Genomic DNA, 23,791 nt, shown 5'->3' with positions numbered 1-23,791 from the left:
TCTATGCATGCCGAAACCTGCTTCTATAATTGAACACTTTTTATTATGTGTGGTATTCGACAGATGTCAAAATGCTTATCTTTATAAAGAATCTTTTATTTCATTGAACGTTATGAGACTTTGACTCTCCATGGGCTACACCGAGTTATCACTTTGGCTTAACGGTCTCATTTTTGTTTGATAAATGAAGTACACTTCTTAACCGCAGGGCAAATCCTTGAAACTTAGGAAAAACAAATGTAACTGTAAAATCACATTTATCACAAATGCAATTTGGTTTTCTTTGTTTCCCGGTATCATGCAACAGTGACAATAATATTTTGAACACATGTTATTGCTTAGTGTGTGGAAACAACCTGCTTTAGGATTATAAATGTCTAGAAATAGTATCTGATAAACATTGTTCCAATCAAAAACATTCACTTTTCCTAGACGGCAAGCCTACATAGGTACAATAAGACTTATTCCCCAAAAGTGGATGCAAATTTGCAGCTGTAGAGATTGTTTTATGCTAAATGTTATAGAAATGCTATTAAAATGCAGGGCTCTTTGAACCTGTATTTTAAATGCCTAAAATTTCCAATGCAATTCTAAAGACCCTAATATACAAATAAACACCCAGTTATGTGGAGTTAACTTTGTGACCCACAGTGTTCAGTTACTTGACTGATTCAGTTTTGAATATTATAGATAAATAGCTCCCTCCTGTGAACACTACCGGAAGTACACTGAAGAAATACATTATATTCAGGGATGATAAACCTTACATCACCAAGCAATTTATACTTGTATGCAATCTTCAGGGCTACCATATCTGAATGCAAAAAAACCTCCAACGCATCATTAAAATGGCAGCAGAAGATACAGAATACTCTGACAATGCCATCTAGTGTTGGATTATCAGCCAGATATTAGACTGGATTTGGCATTTTTGTCCATCAATTGAGTCATTTCTCAGGACCCGGGATAGGCAGATGTTGACGTTTTATGGTGTTAAAAATATTATTGTGGGATGCAAAGTGTTCCAAGTAAGGCTGCCTTTGCAATTTATAGGTGGTGATTTCTTTTAGTGCCAAGAGTGTTCAAGTGGTACTCCAGATGTTTTGGGATTGCACTCAAGGTACCTATTACTATGGGTACTATTTTTGTTTTCTTTTGCCACAGTTGCTCCACTTCTGTTTGTAGGTTTTTGTATTTTGTGATTTTCTTCAGTACTTTCTTTTTCTATTCTGTGGCCTCCAGATATGTTAAGCCTTTTTAGAAATATAAAAGTTCCTCAAATTACCCAGGCATTTATAGAAACGAACAGATATCTACTTTTAAATCAACAATTTGTATGCTTTAAGGTATTTTATAAATGATATGTTGGGAATGAATGTATCTTTTAGTCTGGAATAACATACAAGCACATCGTTAATGCATGATGGAATCGCAAGCAAAAGATAGTAAGAACATCCGAGTTTGTCACTAGAACTGCAGACATAATGAACAAAAAGTAATTTTGCTACTTAAAAAAAAAAACTTAGATGGGCCTCAACTAACAGATTGTTTCTGAAACATTGCTTTTAATTTTAATTAATCGAGGTTAATTTAATTTTGATTAATCAAGGTTAATTTAATTTTAATTAATCAAGGAGAACAACCCCATTATTCATCCGGATCATTCCCTTGTGTGCAAAGATAAAATGTGAAAAAGCCACATTAAGTATGAAAGTTATAACTGCTATGAAAGTTACATCAGAACTTATTTTCTTTTCCTTGGCAAGAAGGACATATGCAGCCCATCTCTAAATATATATGGAGGTGAAATGTGGGAAAGTATTCTTTCATACTGCTGGCTGGTATTCAGACATGACTCATTAGAGAATTTACTGCCAAAAAGGTATGAATTTTAATTACACCAAACAACTAAAAGCACTTAAAAATAAATACACTGTACTTACTTAGAAGGGAAATTCAGACTTTAGTGCTTTGCTCCCCAAAAGATTATTTTCTTAGATTCACTAGTAATACAGTAAAGGAACGAGGTGTATGTTTGCAATGAAATCTTCCTGGAGGGTTGTCACAGAAACTTAACCTGAAATATTTAACCAATAACCTATACCTCTGGCTGACTTTCAAAATTAAACAGGGTTACAGTAGTTAATTTTGGATGGGGCGTCATCCAGAAATAATAGAGATATAGACTAGACTGAAAAATGCAATAGTAAGGTAGAGCTATAATGTCACTAGGAAAACCACCAAAATGTGACAAAGGTCACTGAGCACAACTTTACATTCCTATGAGTGAATATTTCAACATTCATTGCCATAGTTGTATGAATTAAGATTTGTAGTGGCATATGACTATTCAATGAGGTGTCTAGAAATATTTCTCTAGAGAGAAGGAAGATAATTAAATTAAATGCAATTAAATAATGTACTTGGACACACAAGACTATTTTAGTAGGTTTATTGTTGCTGAGGTGTCCCTTCCCCTCCTTTCTTGGAGCAAAACATTGACAAGGAGAATGCCTATTTCCTTAGTCGAGACCTCCATATTTGTTTGGTGTAGAAATTCTTTTGCTATATAAACCTCAATTCAAATTAAAACATAGTCAATGCATGAACATTTAACAAACCAGGATTCTGTAGATTTTGGGTAGCACCAGAATACTAACTTTGATGCATTGTGGTTCAAACTATATTGAACATGATGGAATGAAGGCTATCTTGTTCACCTTACTTCACACCAAGTCATAAATTCTGGCAATGACTTGCAGGAACCAACTTGAGAATCTGGAACTGGCTAATCAGAACATAAAAAGTTGATAAAATGAATTGAACCATTTCTATATTTTTCTATATCACTGAATTAATTTTAATATAAACCTATGTACTTATCTTTGACAAGTTCTCAGACCATTCATACTCATTGTTCTGCAGGACAGCGAGCTCTTGCAACTTTTCCTAAAGGCTGAAAAGTTAGGAACATTTCATGTTGTAAGAAGATTAGTAGCCAAAATACTTTCGCAGCCCTGCTCCCCCCATCTCATTTGAAGGGGGAACCTTCAGCAGATCTTCTCTTTAAGAATGTGTTGGGATGGCTGAATCTTGTTCAGACAAATGACCCTGTAAATTCCATTATAACTTCTAAAAATAAGAAGCACAGTATGGAACATGTGATCATAAATTTGTTGGTACCTTTGTTTCATTGCATATTGGGATTAATAATGCTCTTTGAAATTCCACTACACAACAGAGATAGACCATCCAATTTTCACTCTCTTCCTTCTTGGACTCGTCATTCATCCAACCAGCTTAAACTGTGCTACTATGGCGGTAGATGAAAACTACATTTATACAGTACTACATGGGAAAAATTAGGAGTGCTCATCATCCACTGCTGATTTTGCCAATTTCTAGAAGTTATAGTTTGGCAATCCTATTGTGAGCACAATATATTAACTTCTAAAGCCCTTGTTCATTTGTGAACACCCAAGACTCAGTGTCTACATAGAGACTACACAGAGTGCATATAGAATACATTCTTACTGAGTTCCGCTCATATGAACTATCCTTGGTTTTCTTTTATATTACTTTCTATTTAGAATTTCCACAATGGGAAAGCATGAAACTCATCATAACTCTTTTAACAAACATTCCAACATCTAATCAGGAAGAACAGAATCAGTCACACTTCTGTGGAGTAGTAGTAGTAGTAGTAGTAGTAGTAGTGTAGTAGTAGCAGTAGTAGTAGTAATAATAATAATAATAATAATAATAATAATAGAGTTGGAAGGGACCTTGGAGGTCTTCTAGTCCAACCCCCTGCTCAGATAGGAAAACCTATGCCATTTCAGACAAATTGTTGTTCTAACTTCAGAAAATTTCTTCTTAGTTCTAGGTTGCTTCTCTCCTTGATCAGTTTCCATCCACTGCTTCTTGTCCTGCCTTCAGGTGCTTTGGAGAATAGCTTGACTCTGATCACGGTTGTTTTCTTGCAGATGTTTTATTACCCACCTTGACCCCATAATTCAACCCTGAGCTATTAAAATCCTCTTCTATTAGCCACATTTCTTCTAGTGGAGTTATCTTGTCACTAGAGAATCTTTTGGGCCATCCTGGGAGGTGATGGGCTGCATGATGGCCCCAGACCACTCAAATAAGGTGTACTGAAGAATATTCAGTGAAATTTCAGAATGTTCTAAGATTGGGCCAGGATTTTCCTTTCTACTCTTGTTTGCAAAGAAAATAAATCCTTACCACTATCAAGTATATGTGGAAAAACCTGGTCTAAAATTCTATAGAATCTCCGCCAGTCACCATAATAGATAATGTTGAGCTTGATGGCTAATATTGCATTTATTTATTGTGTTTATTACCACCTGACTCCAAAATAACTGAGGGCATTTCACAAATTCAAATAAAAAAAAAGAATAAAAAAATTAATGCTACATAAACAAATAGCATCCAATCATTGGATAAAACATATACAAAAGCTTCATCCATGCCTACCTAACCTTACCCATGAATGGAGGATTTGGATCCTTAAGTACAAGAGGGAACTACTTCTCAATAAACTGAGCAGAATTCCACTATTAATAAGCCATTATACAATAGTAGCTTATCAATTATGATTGTATGTTGATTTAATAGTCTTAGTTTTACTGATGCACAAATTATACTTACCTGAGTTCTAAAATGTATAATGAAATAAGAGTTATATTAAGTTTGCTTTTTTGTTTTTTAAAAAAGGAAAATCAAACATATTTTCACTTAACTTTCACATACTTAACTTTCTATTAAAAGTTAAGTATGCGCAGTCACATACAATATTATTATTTTCAAGCAAGATTCATTATCATCTATTTCCAAGCTACAGAAGAAAGAAAGGAAGCCTGAATAACATATTTTCCATTTTCAATTAGAAATGAAATAAACTCCCTTCAACTTGACATGCCTTGTTTCTATACAAATATTTTACTAAGTATACTAAACAAAGAGCTTCATGTTAGGGAAAGCCTGTACATCAGAGAATTAATATCAAGCAATGAGCAGCACTCTTCAGATCTGATGATGGAAAAAAAGAGAAAAATAATAGCTTATTCATTCAACACTTGATGGTGTCAGGATGATTCACTCCCTGTGTGAAAATGGTAAGTGTTACAGCATCTGATTTTTGTGTTCTACTAAGCTGTAAGTATGAGATCATGCAAATGGGGAAAGTGATATTTAGAGACAGAGATTGTAGAGTTATTTATCTTCATTGCTACACAATGAGTACTTGAAGACTTTATCAAAAGACAATCTATAACTCAATACTTCTGATAGGTTATAAGCATTATGGTAAGTATTATTTTATTAACATTAACCACTAGAAACAGTCCATTCTAAATGAGGGGAGTGAAGTACTTTTATAAGTATGCAATCAAACCATAAATAAATTTCAATAAAAGTCAGAGCACCTTACACAATTTATCAGCAAAACCGGAGTGCATGTAATGTTTCTGCAGAAATATGTTTTTCCTGTTGATGGAATTTATGTAATATTTTTGCTGAAATGAATGTTTTTTGCCTCTTGATGGAAGAAGGAGTATTGCTTTTTATTGTTTTTTTATATTGGGCTATTATTTTTGTAAGCTGCCCAGAGTCACTAAGAATGAGTTGGGTGGTCATATAAATTTTCATAAATAAATGAATAACACAGAAGGAATTAGACAGATCTACTTCCAGATTTGGCCTTCTAGATTTTGGAACTTCTGGACCTCTGACCTCTGGAGTTCCAGATCTTGGGAATAAATGCTGAGAAAGCTTGTAGTTCTACAAGACTCACATCACATGGAGATAAGACCAAAATATTCTATGTGATAGAGAGCTGGGATAGCTACTGCAGACTCCAAAGAAAAATCCAAACACAGCTGCCTCATACTTCAGTCTGGATTGCTTTTTTTGTGCTAGTGGATATTTCAAGTAAGGGGAAACAAATAGTAAGTGATGCTGGGCTCTTCTATTTTAAACTTCTACTACAGCAGAATATCAATTATTAAGAGTAAGTTAATACCACACCCTGTTCTTGTAGCAATTCCAAAGCAACTTGAGGCAAGAAGTTGAACACTTTTTAAAAGAAGTCCCTTTGATCATATGTTTATTAGATCAAAGCAGTTGTACTGTGGGCTTCAGCTAGAAATTACAGAAACTAATGAATATTTTGACATAATGTTGGCATAATGAACCAATGAAGATATATTTCTTGAAATGACTTCCTAAAAGAAAGATGATACAGTTTATGACAGAACATTTTAAAAACATACTGTGGTACTAAAATATCACACACACAAAATTATCAACCTGTGGGCAAACTCAGCCTGGGCTATTACAACTCAACAATTACTGACAGTACACTGCCAGAGAAGACTGACAGGATCAATTTTGGAAAAGAACTGCTTAAGCCAAGAAAGTCAGACTGCCTCTTAATATGAAACAAATATCTCACAAGCCATCTTTTTGTATTCCAGGAACAAGCAATAAAATATAGAAGAGAGGTCATAAGAGATATCTTGGTAATGGGAAATAAATGCATAAATGCATTCCCATGGAATCAAATAAGATTGCGATTGAATGAAATTTTGATTTTAGTAAACCTTAAAATCTTGCAAATATAAGGCAAAACAATTGTAAACATCAAGTCTGGGGTTGATTAATTTCTATGCGCAGTGAGAGATCAATGCTTTCTCCAATGATCACTTCCTGTCATTGAGTCCCAGCATATTGAGATTAAGCCCACAGATTAATAAATCTTGCATAACACCAAAGTTATCCATTTAGGAATGTAACAGCATTAAGTATTCACTGACAGTACAAATGATTTATATACATTGTCAACATTGTAAGCCAACCTTAACTTCTAATTTAGAATCTTTTTTAAAAAAAATGCTAATAATTATTTTCTTTCAAACAGTGGAATTTATTCACAGCTCGGAGACGTCAGGTTGCCGTTCACCCGTACATCTTCCATCTTCAGGTTGCTTGGACTTGTACTATGTAGAAGAGAAGGAAATGATTGGATGTTAACACCTGGCTTTCTCTGTGATCTTATTGTAAGCAATCAGTTCAGGATTGACATTAAAATCCAACGCTTGCTGCGAACATTATATGGTAACATTTCCTAATTCCCCCCCCCACCCTTCTTACAATAGCTGGCTTTTGGAAGAAAAGGATTAGGGGAGACATGATAACTGTCTTCCGGTACTTGAGGGGCTGTGACAGAGAAGAGGGGATTGATTTATTCTCCAAAACATCAAAGGGCAGGACAGAAAGCAATGGGTGGAAGCTGATTAATGAGGGATCCAACCAAGAAGTGAGGAGAAATATTTTGACACATGAACAATTAATCAATGGAGTAGTGGATGCTCCATCAATGGAGGTTTTTGAAAATAGACTAGACAACCATTTGACTGGGAGGCATAAGGTCTCCTGCCTTGAGCAGAGCATTAGACCAGAAGACCTCTGAGGTCCCTTCCGGTCTATGATTCTATGTTCTACAGTATATTCTATGTTCAGATAGTATTTGGAAAGCAGTGAAAAAATTACAAACTTTGAAGGATACCTTTTAAAGACTCCTTTTCAAGAACACAGCAAGCATTAACAGAAGAACCCACTGAAGTCTACAAAAGAGGCTTTTCTTGGATAAAACAAGAATACTTTGATAATTTTAGAGACCTGGTGAAAGTTGCCTCAGAGATGCATCTGAAATCCTCTGATATTCCACCAGGAATAGGAAATAAGAGGCTCTTTTAGTTACTCTGCTAATTTCCTCAAGGTAGTTGAACAAATGTCAGAGTAAATCCCTTGGGTTTGGCGCTAATCAGCAGTTTCAATGGCTTCTTTTCTTGAAAGAGCTACATTGTTGTAAAAAGCCTGAATGAACTCAAATTATATGTGCCTAATTAGGTGACTGATTTATTTAAAGTTTAGTTCTTCCTCTTAGGAAAAAGGGTGATTAAAAAAAGAGATTTGTTCATCCTCTTCTTGCAGGTAATCCTCAACTTACAACGTTTAGTGACTATTCAAAGTTATTTCACTGAAAAAAGTGACTTATGACCGTTTTTCACACTTATGACCATTGTAGCATCCCCAGGCTCACGTGATCAAAATTCAGAGACTTGGCAACTGACTCATATTTATGATGGTTGCAGTGTCCCTGGGTCATCTGATCATCTTTTGTGATCTTCTGACAAGCAAAGTCAACGGGGAAACCAGATTCACTTAACAACCAGGTTACTAGCTTAGCAGCTGCAATGATTTGCTTGAGAACTGTGGCAGGAGAGGTCATAAAATGGGTCAAAACTCATTTTACAAAGGTCTTGCTTAACAATAGAAATCTTGGTTTCAGTTGTCGTCATATGTCGAGGATTACCTGTAATACGGTTTTGATATGAACTTAAAATGTTGCTCCAGGGCTGGAAATAGATGTCCATTACATGTGATGCATCATATTAATTTATTTATTCAAGTATATATAGTTGAGCATCTCCTGAAACAAGTGACTCTAGGCATTATATAACAATTTTTTTAAAAGAAAGGTCACAAGAAACAACTATTATTATTAAAAACATTAAAACTATAAAACACAGCTAAAAAGAAACAATGGGTGAAGGGGTTTTAATAATAACAGAGCCACATCACTAGTTTGCCTGATTTCTGGCATCCCCAGGCTAGATGTACCATCAGGTCTTAAGGGACCTTCAAAAACTAAGAGCGATGGTGCCAGCTTAACCTCAGGGAGAAGGATATTCCACAATGCAGGCGTGGCAGCCGAGAAGGCCCCCTGCCAAATGTAGCTCCCTATATAACTCAACCCACAGCATGCCTTCTCCACTGGATTTGGACACAGGAAGTAATTAATATATACAGTTAAGTAATTTATTTCCTCTAAGTAATGATCAGGACTCTTACATGGAATGCAGCATCTGGAGAAAGGAGCAGTAATATTTATTTCTCCAGCACAGCCAGAACAGAAGCTTTTCCCCAATGCCAAGTTAGATGACCTTCCTAAAAATATTTATTACTGCAACACCAATGGAAGCTATATATAAAACAACATTTGCAAAATGAAAATTTAGAAATAGGAACAAAGATGTGCTTTGGTTCACATCTCTGAGGGTTACCTCAGAAAATGTGAATCTAGTCAGAGAAGCGGATAGGATATGCATGCTACATATCACATGAAAAACTATTATTTGGCTCTGTGACAAGGTTGTACTTGGCAAGCTCAAAAATAATCTCAGGTTCTGGATTCTAGATGAACAATCCTATATATCCAGGGCAACATTTCCACCTCAACTTGGTCTAAAATTGTCTGTAAGATTGACAAGGGAGATCTGAGAAATAGCTTTTGCCTTCCAGTTTCCTACTGGGACTAATTTATTCCCTATATTATACAATGGAAATAATTCAAAGTTTCAAGCTAGCATATATTTTCATGAAATTTGATGCAATTTATTTTTGAATTAGCCCTTGAGGAATCAAAATGCAATGCCGATGCGCTGAAATTTTGTCTCTGGAGAACTAACATAAAAATATTTTTGTAGTTAATGTTCAACGTGTATGTTTTTTAACAAATCAATATGCTGATAGATATATTAGGTGTCAAGGTGTCCTGAATCATCTTTGATTAAGTTAGTATGATGGCATTAAATAAACACCCCAACTGTGCCAATCAATCAGCTCATAGTGCTTGTTACAGTAGTATATCATGGATATAATAATTGCAACAATCTACTGGGGGTGCTTTAACATGGTAATGCAGTCATCATCTGTGAAAACAAAGAACTGAAGCATAGTCTTTTCAAATATAATGTGACACACTGTAGCCAAAAGCATCCAGCATTTTGATCAGATGACATGGACTGAAAAGCGTATTTTGTACTAAAAATCCCTGCAATCCATTGCTAGCTAATAGAAAATAAAATAATTAAACAAAAACAAAATATTCAAAGTTGGGGATTACAAGTAAGTCCTCGACTTACAATAATTCATTTAGTGACCATTTGAAGTTACAACGGCCCTGAAAAAAGTGACTTATGACCGTTTTTCACACTTATAACTGTGGCAGCATCCCCATGGTTACGCAATCAAAATTAAGATGCTTGGCAACTGACCCATGTTTATGACGGTTGTAGTGTCCTGGGATCACATGATCTCTTTTTGTGAACTTCTGACAAGCAAAGTAAATGGGGAACCCAGATTCACTTAACAACCATGTTACTAACTTTGATTCACTGTGGCAAGAAAGGTCATAAAAGGGGAAAAATCATTTAACAACTGTCTTGCTTAGCAACAGAAATTTTGGGCACAATTGTAGTCATAAGTCCAAGACCACCTGTATTACAGGGTAGATTTTGAAAGATATATTTTTTATCATTTTAAGTAGATGCAATACTGTAGGCCAACATGAAATGTGCAGGTTGCTTACAAATATAAGTTTGAATGCCTAAAATTTGAACAGAAACACTGATGCTTACTTTTGTTTTGAAGAGCTGGTTCATTTTCTTCTTTTTTAGAGTTTTCTTTTCTGTTTCCAAGATGGGTGGAATGCTTGTCTGACTGGTTCTCTGTGACACATTTGTTTCTTCCAGGGTTGGACAGCATATGGATAGAGTTAAAGCTTTAAAACAGTGCAGCATACATAGTCACAATAAAGTTGCAAAATGGAATCCATATCAGTAAATTGCAAAAATAAACCTGAATATTTACATTCAGAAAGACATATTTTGATGTGGCTGGATCTTGATAATTACAAATAACACTTCAAAAGTAAAACATATTAGATAGATAGATGGATAGATAGATGGACAGATAAATAGATAGAGATAGAGATAAAGATAGATCAGCAGTCTCTCTCTCTCTCTCTCTCTCTCTCTCTCTCTCTGTGTGTGTGTGTGTGTGTGTGTGTGTTTGTGTGTGTGTGTGTGTGTGTGTTGCAAGGAAGGCTAAAGATTGGTAAGGCCACACTTGGAATACTGCATCCAGTTTTGGTCACCACGATGTAAAAAAGATGTTGAGACTCTAGAAAGAGTACAGAGAAGAGCAACAAAGATGATTGGGGGACTGAAGGCTAAAGCATATAAGGAAAGGCTGCTGGAATTGGGTATGTCTAGTTTAATGAAGAGAAGGACGAGGGGGGACTTGATATCAGTGTTCCAATATCTCAGGGGCTGCCACAAAGAAGAGGGAGTCAAGCTATTTTCCAAGGCGCCTGAAGGCAGGACAAGAAGCAATGGATGGAAACTAATCAAGGAGAGAAGCAACCTAGAACTAAGGAGAAACTTCCTGACAGTTAGAACAATTAACCAGTGGAACAACTTGCCTCCAGAAGCGGTGAATGCTCCAACACTGGAAGTTTTTAAGAAGAGACTGGACAGCCATTTGTCTGAAATGGTATAGGGTTTCCTACCTGAGCAGGGGGTTGGACTAGATGACCTCTAAGGTCCCTTCCAACTTTATTATTATTATTATTATTATTATTATTATTATTATTATTATTATTATTATTATTATTATTATTATTATTATTATTATTATTATTATTATTCACATGACAGAATATCCTTCAAAGATATCCCTCACAGAAGACTGAGACATTAAGAGAAATGTTCTCCTATTTTAGCATTGTCCCTGACATCTTTAAGTAGTGACAAAAATAATATATTTAATATATAAAGTTCCATTCTTTGGTAATTTATAACATACATTTTATCATTCTGTGCCCCCGACTCCTTGAGCAGTATAGGAAGTGAGCTTCCATTTCCACTGATGCAGCCATCATCTTTCCTATCTTTTTATGGAATGTAAAATAAGACTGCTGTGTTTCCATTTCTGCACCAGCATGGAGAAACAGTTCCTCCTTCTGGCCTTGAAGAAAACTGTGTTTCAATTAGGCTTCTTTGAGGCTACATGCTGGTATAGGAACTATTTTCCATAGCTGTGGTGGAGCAGTGGTTGGAATGCAGTATTGCAGGCTAATTCTGCTGGTTGCTCACTGCCAAGTGTTTGCCAGTTTGATTCTCACCGGCTCAAGGTTGACTCAGCCTTCCATCCTTCTGAGGTTGGTAAAATGAGGACCCAGATCATTGGGGGTAATATGCTGACTCTGTAAACCACAGTGTAAAGCACTGTGAAGCGGTATATAAGTCTAAGTGCTATTCCTAAGTGATATTTCAAACACACATTCAAAAATCAAGATAGCTAATCCGTCATTATTTTATGGAAGTATTTATTCCAAAAGAACTCTAGTCATCCAGAGTTTGTAAACCAGAAAAGAATTAGACTTTCTCCCAGTCTATCAGACTATGTTCACAAATTCAGCAAGATGAACCATTTATTTGAGACTTGAATGATGAAATTTTAGGAGGGAATTGCTAGGATCACTCATACAACTAATAAAAACAACAGCTGAATGTGATGTACAAGTATCGAGATGAATTTTGACATTTATCGGTTATGACAAATATACTTTGCCTACTTTTCTGTTTTTATCAACACTACATTAAACAGTTGCCTTTACCACAAGCACATTACATTTTATTTCTCTCTGTTTTAAATGCCTATGTTATGGAACAAAAATACTTAATAATAATAATAATGATAAAGTTGGAAGGGACCTTGGAGGTCATCTAGTCCAACCCCCACTCAGACAGGAAACCCTATACCCTATACAAATGGCTGTCCAGTTTCTTCTTAAAAACATCCAGTGTTGGAGCATTCACCGCTTCTGGAGGCAGGTTGTTCCACTGGTTAATTGTTCTAACTGTCAGGAAGTTTCTTCTTAGTTCTAGGTTGCTTCTCTCCTTGATTAGTTTCCATCCATTGCTTCTTGTCCTGCCTTCAGGCGCTTTGGAAAATAGCTTGACTCCCTCTCCTTTGTGGCAGCCCCTGACATATTGGAACACTGCTATCATGTCCCCCCTCGTCCTTCTCTTTATTAAACTAGACATACCCAATTCCAGCAACCGTTCCTTATATGTTGTAGCCTCCAGTCCCCTAATCATCTTTGTTGCTCTTCTCTGTACTCTTTCTAGAGTCTCAGCATTTTTTTTTACATCGTGGTGACCAAAACTGGATGCAGTATTCCAAGTGTGGCCTTACCAAGGCATTGTAAAGTGGTATTAATACTTCACATGATCTTGATTCTATCCCTCTGTTAATGCAGCCTAGCACTGTGTTGGCTTTTTTGGCAGCTGCAGCACACTGCTGGCTCATATTTAGGTGATTGTCCACTACGACTCCGAGATCCCTCTCACAGTTACTACTATTGAGCAAGGTACCCCCTATACTATACCTGTACATTTGGTTTTTCTTGCCTAAAGTACGAATAAAGTGACATATCTTTATATATTCTTCCACAGTGTTAACATGAGTTTATGAACACGAGACAAAAAGGACATTCTCCAAGATACATGCTGATGTTCTCCCCCCTCTCCCCCCCAAAAAACCTATACTGAAGGACAAGAAGGATTTTAAAATATTTAAATACTAGGCAATATAGGTTTTGCCTACATGAAAATATATGGTCTAGATTCGAAAGATGCTGCAACTGCTCATGTATTATTTAATTTCTGGCAAAATTATATAACATAACAGCATTATTTTTAAATGAATGGGGGTGGATTTTATCTTTTTTTAAAAAATTAATGACAGTGTAAAACTGCAGAGGTTTCACTTTCTTAATTAACTTACCTGGTATGGTTGGCATAGAGCGGCTGGCAAAACTCATTTGCTTGAGAAGAACAGATGTTTTCTGAGGTACATCCAGATGTTCAGAAAGGTTGGTATCACTCATAAATTCATATTTTCTTGACAGCTGCACAGTCATAACAGCAACAAAAAATCAAAGTATAAAACTCAAGAAAGTAAATTGTTTGATTTTAATGGGTTACTTTTTAATATATAAGATAAAATAATTACAATCTGATTGTGCCCCACAGTAATTTTTTTTTCAATTATATGAAGGGACTCTTCCTGAATTGGAGGTTGTCAAAAAGAAACTGTTCCTGGATCACACTGGGAAGTATAAAGTCAGTAATGTATTAGGTAAACATAGCCACTGTCAGTTATTGACCTAAGGATGCCATTTGGGACCTTAAATTCAACTGGAATTATTCTGTTATAAGTGAATAGAATTTGAATTGTGCTCTAACAGCATAATCAAACTGGAGCTTCTGCTCATCTTTCTTAATGCTAATAAAACGTGTTCAAAGGTACAGAGGGAAAAAAAAGAAAGAAAATATAATCTATACCAGATAGAGATAATTTGGAGTTGTCTACTTGTTTTAGTCTATAAATATCACACTATCTGTCACTAGCTGGAGATCATGGAAATTGAAGTCCAAATATCTTCATAGTGGTAGGACCAGAATGTCTATCTGTTTGTCTGTCTGTCTGTCTGTCTCTCTCTGTCTCTGTCTCTGTCTCTCTCTCACACACACACGAAACTATTTCAGAATGAATTAGTTCGTGGTTTCTTGTTGATTGAATATAAAAAATATTATGAGATATGATCATATTAAAATGAAAGTTTATAGATAATCAAAGAAACATACTTTTTCTAACATTAGGCAGCAAATAAATTTAATAAATAATAATATTAGGAAAGTATGTTTATTTGATTACTGTAAACTGTGGGTTCTCTCTCGTGCATACTCTCTCTCTCTGACACACACACACACACACACACACACACACACACACACACACACAGAGAGAGAGAGAGAGAGAGAGAGAGAGAGAGAGAGAGAGAGAGAAGTATTTGTTATTTGTTATGGATTGCTCTACATATGTTTAGCCAGACAGGTAACTAGGTTTATGTTTTTCAAAAATAGTACAAATTCTAAAATTAAATATAATATTCATTCTATATAGGTAATCTCCGAGTTATGAGCATTCACTTAACGCTCATTCAAAGTTACGTGATGAATGCCCCCTAGTGCAATTATGAGTATTGCAGCACCACAGCAGTCATTTGTCCTTATGAGTGACTGCAGTGGCTCTGCAACACTCACCTGGATTAATTCCTCCCTCCCCACCCCAGCTGCGGGTCTCCCTGGGCACCAGGCCTTCAGAATTCACCCTGCGAAGAATCTTCGCTTTCTTGGCTGCTCCAGGCCTTCGGTGTGTTTGCAGAGAATGGGGGCCTAAAATAACGCAAGATGACGCGAGATCAGTGGAGCGAGATCTCACACTACTGATCTCGTGTGATCTCATGGTTCTTTAGGCCTCTGTTCTCTGCAACAGAGAACCAAACCGAAGCTGGGGGATGCTTTGAGATGCCTCTGGAAGCTGGATCAGGGCTCTGGAAGCCTGGAAAAGGCCTCTGCCACCCAGATCCATGGCTGCAGAGTGATTTTGCGGTCCCCCGCGGCCCGATCCGGGCTCCGGAGGCCTGGAAAAGGCCTCCAGAGCCTGGATTGGGCTGCTGGGGGGGCTGCAAAATCAATCCACAGCCATATATCTGGGCTCTGGAGGTCTTTTCCAGGCCTCTGGAGCCCGGATTGGGCCGCATGGGGCTGTGGACGCATCCCCTGGCCTCAGATTGGAGCGGCAGCAGGAACCACGGCAGAGAGGAGACAGACCTTTTCCAGGTGAGTCCCGCATAGCAGGAAGGGAGGGGGAAGCATGAGATATTTTAGTGGGTCTGGGAGGCCTGGATCCTGTTCCATCACTAGACCCCCCATGGCCTTCCCCACTCTGAGATACCTCATGTTTACTTAATGAGCTGTATGCATTTTAACGAGGAAGAGAGTGATCTCGCTAAAGGAACGAGATTCACTCTACGAGTTTTCAATTTATGAGTGCAATGGGCAGGCTCAATTACACTCATAACTTGAGGACTACCTGTATACCGTTCCATTGTGACGATAAATGAAAAGTGTGGAGGGTGGTTATAGAAGATGTATGCATAAATATACTTGATACATTTTTTGATATCAGAAAGTTGATTTTTCTTTTTTTTTTCAATTCTAAATTTCCTAATTTAGTGAAGAAGCAGCATAAGGGCATTCTTTTCAAAATCTTCAGGGCAGCACATACTGAATAACAACAATTTATGCCACCATAATTTTTGAAAACAAAAAAACCCCTAAATTCTAATCCTAGTAGATATAAGAAATTAGAATAGCATAAAATTTTGAATGCTTTGGTTTTATATTTTGGGCAATCATAAAAGAGATTCAATTTAAAAAAATAGATAGGGTAATGGTTTCTGATAAATAGCTTATGTCCAGATATAATGATGTACCGTATTTTCCGGCGTATAAGACAACTTTCTAAACCCTGAAAATCTTCTCAAAAGTCAGGGGTCGTCTTATACGCCCAGTTGTCTTATACGCCGGAAAATACGGGTATTCTATTTTATTCCTTTACACATGTGGTTTGGCATATTACTCATCAAGTTTTCTCTCCCCCCCCTCTCTCGCTCAAACTCTATATTTTAACTGGAAAAGTTGGGGGTCGTCTTATATGCCCAGTCGTCTTATACGCCGGAAAATACGGTATATTTTGCTATAATTCTTCTAAAGGATCTGTGATCTAACCTAATCTTCATGTAGTTCTACTTTGGGGCAGCAAACAAAATTGGATGAAACTTCTTTACTGAACTGATTTTTTTTCTCTTTAATGACATTGCATTTTTAATACTCAGAAGCCCTTTGTCCCCCTAGTGTTGTCATAAAATTTTGCAGTGCAAGTTACATAAATTCAGGCTGATGATATATTAGTCTGATCAAAGTGCTCAGATGATAAATGGCATAAAAAAGGTGCCAGTGAGGTATCTTCAGCTCTTTGCTCTGTTTATGGGATAGTTTGCAAAGTTGTGGTATCGTAGCAAGACATTTTGTTTCTTTAATAAAGTTCAAAGTGAGCATTTATTTAACTTGAAGGCACCCCATCTGGAACTGGAGGCCATAGATGTGCAGCCAGCTGCTCCCCTCCAGATTGCTTAAGCAATCTCCTACCCAACATCTGCCCTTGTATCAGGCAACAGATTAACCCAGAAAATGTCAGCTACAGGGCAGATTCCTAGTCTCTGACTTTGTTAAACAGAGTGATGCAGCTTCACAACATGTTAGACTGTCAACTGGCTGTTGCATCTTGAAAGAATGCAAGATTTTTTTTTAAAGGCCACAGATGGGTTAAAAAGATATTTCCTATTAAATTCTTGTTAAAAGTAACATACACATTTCATATCAGGAAGGTCAGAAGATTTTTTGTCTGGAAGTAGTACGCTGCTTCTCTTTTCTCTCCTCCGGCCTTTCCTCATTTTCACTTCAGGCTGGCTGCTTATCAGACGGCCATTTTCTTCTGACACAGATTCGGTTGCCTTGGGTGACATGACTTCGAGTTCAAAGCTGCCGGTGTAAATGGAAACAAATTAATTAACTTAATTAATCTGCCCACAGCACTGCTGTTCCCTTGCAGAGGGAATCCAATGGCATGAGGCAGTTCCGGAGGGAAAGCAAGAATTAGAAGTCCTAGCAGTTGAAAACTAGTTAGGGAAAACATTACAGCTACCCAGTCATTTCCTTTTAGTACTGGCATTCGTTCCCTAGTCAGGAAAGAGATGAAAACAGGAACTGACAACCAGTAGGAGGTAAATGACCTAAGAAAATCCTAGCCATTTGCTGAGGGTACTGGAGAACTTTCAAAGAGTTCATCTGAAGACAGGATTATAATAGGCTTGGAATGGAATAAATAAGAAAACAAAGGAAAACTAATATCTCATCTCTCCAAAGAGATGCTAGATAGCTTACAGACATTGACTACAATGTACTATAAACAGAGGTCCCCAAGCCCCGGTCCTCAGACTGGTACCAGGCCACAGCCAGTCAGGATCTGAGTCATGCATGCAAGCAAAGACCCATCCACACATGTGCAGGATCCAGACAGAATGTAAAACCATGTCCCTCCCCATCCATGAAAAAAATCACCCTCCATGGAACCGTTCCCTGGTGCCTAAAATGTTGGGGGCCGCTGCTATAAAACATTAAAACAAATAAATAAGGATCTTAAGTTTAAAATTCAAGTAAAATAAACAGGATGGAAAAAGAGGGAACCAAGTTCACACAGGGTGGGGTGTTATCTACTCCATTAGCCATCTTCAAAGTGTCACAGGATCCCAGGCTACTTGGCATAGTCATGTCTTCAATGCTTTTCAGAAGGCCAAAAAGAAAGGCCAAAAAGAAAAAGAAAAAGAGAAGGCAGAAAGCATTTTTAAAATCTAGACATTCTACATTTTATTTATTCAGTGTTTATTGGTTAGGAAGTAGCTCCAAAACTATTCATACAGAGGGATTTTCCTGGATGATGCTATAAAACTTACTGAACAACTAGAACAACATATAGGTTAAACTACGCAGAAAGGTAATTCAAGAAGGTAACAATATTTGGGAAGTCCTACAGAATCATCAAAATATTATATATATAGAATTTTATATTTATATAGAGCTTCAGTGAACATGCATATGAGTACTAGAGTGATGGTGAATAAATCTTCAATGCAGTTGCAATCTTCAGTGCTATCAGCCTGCCACTGCTAATTTTAAAAGCAGCATTTGCTTTTGTAATAGTTTTTATTATAGATCAAATAAGATTAGATGCTTACTATCTCTGTTCAGTCACGATGTGTTTTTTTAATGTAATATATTCTGTTTTACAGTCAGTTCCCTCCTGGTCTGTATCTTGCAGAAAACTCATGTTGGGAAGCTGGCCCATAACTAACCTTTCTACAGCAATTTTGTTTGGTGTACTGCAGTCAGAATTCATGGAGGACATTGAAATAATTGACATCTGACGATACGATCTCAGCATAGATGTTGGTCGGCCAAACCGCCTGTCATCAAAATCCGGCTTCGAGAAAACACAACATAAAAAAGTTTGAGTACAGATTCAGTCACAGTTTTGTTTCATACAGTATTAACCTTATGAACTCTAAAGCTTCCTCCTTCCGTTATGTATTCAAGATGGACAGTGATTAATATTTATATGTTACTTATATGTAAGGGTGTAGGTCTATACATATGTAGTATATCAGAGGTCCCCAACCTTTTGGGCACCAGGGACCAGTTCCACGGAGAGAGGTTTTTCTGCGGACCGGAGAGTGTGTGGTTTTGTGTGCTGCCTGCATCTAGCAAATGGGGCTTTGCTTGTTTGTGCGACCCAGTTGCTGGCATGCCGTGGCCCGGTACTGGTCCATGGACCGGGGGTTAGGGACACCTGTTGTATATAGTATACTTAAATGTGTGTTATATATGTGTACACTTTGAGAGCAAGCAACAAAATTTCATTTTTAATGTGTGCCATTGTGCTCACAGTAAAAAATGATAATAAAGATTATCTATCTATTGCTTTTCACTGGCTGGATGGGTGGGGAAGAAATGCAATACCTTTGAGCTATTATCTACAGCTTTCTTTGCAGGGATAAATACATTGAATTTTATTTTGATTTTATTTGACCTTAGTTTTGACATCTATAACGCGTGGCCTAAACCTGCCATCCAATCTCCTGAAAGCTTTTTTTTCTCCTATAAAAACCAAAATAAAATAAAACCTTTTTTTGTTTCATTCCACTATGCTTTAAAATTTCTTCTTCTGTTTCCATTTTTTCTCTATTATTGTCAGATTGTTTGTCATTTGTCTCAAATTGAAAGAGAGTCCTATCCAAGTATTATTCTCACAGTTTCTTTAGATTTTTTTGAGGTGAGAGGAATGGTGTTAGAAACTTCAGCAACTGAACTATGTCCTATCTACAACCAATATATTTTATTTATTTAGTTATTAAATTTCTATGCTACCCACCTTGCCAAAACAACTCCAGGTGGCTTATACTCATTCAATAAAAATACCATATAAAACATTAAAACAATAAATAAAGACCATAAATTTGAAATTCAGTTAAAATTGACCAAGGTGGAGAGAAAGGGAGTAAATGTGTGCACAAGGAAGAGGTGGGGCCTGTCTAATCTATCAACCAGTATGCCATTTACTCATTGGGGCTCCAGGCTAGTTAGAAAGCCAAATGGGTGAGTGTGGATCTCACCTCATGGGTCTTGATGTTCTAGAGCAGTGGTTCTCAACCTGTGGGTCGGGACCCCATTTGGGGTCGATCGACCATTTCATGGGGGTCGCCAAGCAAGGCTGTCCGCCATTTTTTGTCTGCCATTTTTCCCCCCTTTTCCGGTGGGTGCCTTACCTCCCTTGGGCTGGGCCAGCTGGTGGTCGGCCTGCTCCATCTCTGCCGCTTGCCAGCTACGCCTCGGCCGGCGCAGGGGGCGGAACCACGCATGCGCGGCACTCCCGGGCAGAGAAAGTCCTCGACTTACAACCGGTTGGGTAGTCCTCGACTTACGACCGGTTTAGTCCTCGACTTACGACCGGTTGGGGTCACGGCATTAAAAAGGTTGAGAACCACTGTTCTAGAGGGCAGGCGCCATGGCAGAAAAGGCTGTTCTCCTGCCAAAATTCCTTGACCAATAGGGTTTGCAGCATGCCTGTTCTCCTGGTGTAGGGGGTGGTTTAATCCAACTGGGGTGAAACTTTTCTGATAACATAGACCCTTGCCACAAAGGGCTTTAAAGATAACTTTTAAATTGGACCCAGAAGGAAACTGGCAATCAGTACAGCAGAACAACAACGTAACAAAGGCCACTCTAGGGGCCTCAAGAGCCACCCACATGGCTGCATTCTGTACCAGCTAAAGTTTCCACTTACTCTTCAAGGGTGTTCCCATGTAGAGCACATATAATAGTTGCAATAGTCCAACCGTGAGGTGACCAGGACTTGAGTAAATGAGTGCAAGGACTTCTGAGCTAGGAAAGGGTGCAACTGATGCACAGCACAAAGTTCCCGAAAGGCTCTTTTAGCCACAACTGCCTAAGTGTTTCAAAGTACTTTATTGTGTACACTTCTTTCTTTATTTATTATTTTCCTATTTTTATTGCCCAATCAGCCAAATGTTTAGACTGTATTCGACAATTTTGTCCACCTATCCAGCCCTTCCCAAAAACCTAGGATAAGCAGTTGTTGCTGTTTGATGGTGTTAAAGGTATCGTTAATGTAAGCTGTTTTTTTCTTTGTTTTGGAAAATGAAAGGAGTGTGTGTGTGTGTGTGTGTGTGTATGTATGTGGGCATGCACACACACACAAATATGCACATGTGTACATTTGTGTGTGATAATAGTTTAAAAAAGAAATCTGAGACACAGCAGCATAAATTAAGTATATATATTCACAGAACACAACAGAAATCATTTGTTGAACATGGGACCCAAGGTGATTCTGTGATATTAAAGTAACCTAAGATATCCCTAAACTGTTGTTTCATAATTAGAAGCTCTAAATTAATCCTGTTATTTCTGAATAGTGAATTAGATAACAAATACAAGTTTGTTTTGTTACATGCAAGTAAATTAATATTGGCTGAGACATTTTCTCGTCATTCTAATCATTAAGTTGAAAAAATGTAGCTACTGTAAATTGTTCCAGATGTTGATATAAAATGAGGTTTCCAGGATTATTCAGTATTTTTCTTTTTTGACATGCTATATATATATATATATATATATATATATATATATATATATATATATATATATATATATATATATATATATATATATATATATATATATAATAGTTCTCATTCTTTTAAAAAAAAAGATGGAAGCCATCACTGAATTACAATTTGAGCATAGATCAACCACTTTCTTTCCAGAAGTTCTGCTTTCTTATATGTTATTACTTGAAGTTTCCCCTCCCCCTCCGTGTGTGTCTCTTTGTGTGTGTGTGTGCTAGAAAACCTGCCACTTCCCTATCTTAAAACCTGAAAATTTAGACTTAAAATATTGCAGAGTTATTACAATGTTTATATGAAAACTGCCATATAATCTCATACTTCAGACTCCATTCTCACCTTGACTTATTGGACTCAGAGAGTTAGTCCTGGCAAGAAATGCAGGAAAGCCATTTAGAGTTTCCAACATTATTTTCAAATACATTTTAGATTTTATTTGCAATGGAAATTGCTTCTGATCCTTTGAATCCCAAATGTAGGAGGAAGACACAATCAACACAGCTGCCTTCCATAGAGGGCATACACCAGGGAGCCCAAGAAAAATGATAAAACCAGAGGAATTTGATTGGTCATATTAAGTGGTTTTCATATGCATCGGCTGATACATTAAATACTGTCATCCCCTGAGCTTATTAATTTATGAGAAACTTCTTCCAGAGTGAAGTAATTTATTTTTTCCTATCTGTCTAATAGTAATGATTTTTCATTCATGTACTATGATAACAGATGGAAAATTTCCATCCAAGATGGAATCTAAGAAATACTTAAATTGAAATCACTTCTATATATTTAAAAAGACACTGAAGCCATATATTTTGCATGTTACAATACTGAAATTCATCTGCTGGTCCCTATCTGCTTGGCCTTTAATGAAACTGTAGCACACTATCAGACTCTGGATATTTTCCCATGGTATATGGCTGACCAGATTAAATTAATTTTCCAGTATGATATAATCATCCCCTTATGATTCATTTATATCAAGCTTTAGGTGGTAACTCATGGGTGCTAGAGCATCTGATCCTATCAAAAACAGCATCTATAATGTAACTCATCATATTCACATTAAAATCATACAAAAGGGCTGAACTAAATCTAAACTGTCAACAGTCATGACATTTTGCACAAGAATTCAACATTCTTGAAAAGGTCTATTTCTGAATTTGAAAATTTTTATGTAAGTTGAGATGAGATTGCAAACATCTCAGAAGATTTAGAAACCTGGCAAGATTTTAGGCAGATCAGGAGGCATTTGGCCACTCCATGGTGCCTTGGATCTAACACAATTGCCAACCTCTATTCTAAGACATCTTTGTTCCATCAAAGATGATATATATGCATTTCAACTGAATTGAAAAGGACGTAGCCTCTTCAGCAAGGACAACCCAATTCCATGCTTAGCAAATTGTTTTTCATAACAAATAAGGATGTAACCTACAAAACTGATAGAAAGCAAATTCAGTGCATATACAAAGTGGTCAACTGTCTATAATTTGCATTTGTTAGAAGTTAAGTCTATGTCTTCCCCACAAATGAGCTTTAAGGTTCACTAACTATGAACATTTCTTCAATCTTCATATGCTGAAGCCTGCAAGCCTTCATATACAACTTTCCTCCTTGTTCTTGGTGATGTCAACCATTTCACCTGATTATTTAATGATTTACCTGGATGTGCTCCAAGAATTGTGAGAATCACAAGGTTGTTAATTTTACTCCGCAGATTTTACATACTGCTATTTTAACATCAACTCATATTTATATTTTATTATGCTAAACTATATGTTGTTTCCAAACAGTTGGAATTCTTCAGGAAAAAAAGGGTGGAGTATTGCTGGTTATTCATTCTTACTCAAAATGCTTAGCCATTAAAATTAGACCAATGGTTTAAGAGAATGAGAAGTTCTAAGCTCTGGATGATATGAGTTCATAAGGTTTGTTTCTTTTCTCCTAATGAAATGGAGAATATATATTTCAAGAGTTATAGAAGTGAGACTTCTGGTGGCAGGCGTCTTCGTCGGTCGCAGCTGTTTGCTGCCTCCCGCCTGTTTCGCGTAAAAGCCGGTTTGACAGCTAGCATCAGCTGTCAAACGGCTTGATACCTTTCCCCTGGGCATAAGGGGATAGGTGAGCTGCCCGGGGTAGGAGTTGAGTTCCCGAGTCGTCCTATATGGACGATGTAGGTGAGAA

At 37.0% G+C, this 23,791-nt stretch overlaps 1 protein-coding gene across 1 annotated transcript in view; it reads right to left on the bottom strand.

The window, feature by feature from the left end:
* Positions 1 to 9,773: 9,773 nt before the first annotated feature.
* LOC107285398 (dedicator of cytokinesis protein 2-like) overlaps positions 9,774 to 23,791 on the bottom strand; it is a 99,141-nt gene continuing 85,123 nt past the window's right edge. The window contains exons 21-25 of the mRNA XM_015813578.1: positions 18,755 to 18,882; positions 17,213 to 17,384; positions 13,720 to 13,843; positions 10,506 to 10,648; positions 9,774 to 9,797 (exon numbers count right to left, since the gene is read on the bottom strand). Coding sequence (XP_015669064.1) covers positions 9,774 to 9,797; positions 10,506 to 10,648; positions 13,720 to 13,843; positions 17,213 to 17,384; positions 18,755 to 18,882 — 591 coding nt within the window. The remainder of the gene's footprint in view (positions 9,798 to 10,505; positions 10,649 to 13,719; positions 13,844 to 17,212; positions 17,385 to 18,754; positions 18,883 to 23,791) is intronic.

Source organism: Protobothrops mucrosquamatus, unplaced genomic scaffold (assembly GCF_001527695.2).
Source record: "Protobothrops mucrosquamatus isolate PMUCROS unplaced genomic scaffold, P.Mucros_1.0 scaffold172, whole genome shotgun sequence".
Classification (NCBI taxonomy): Eukaryota; Metazoa; Chordata; class Lepidosauria; order Squamata; family Viperidae; genus Protobothrops; species Protobothrops mucrosquamatus.
Note: the sequence above shows the minus strand (reverse complement) of the source record. Positions and strands in the feature narration are given on the sequence as shown.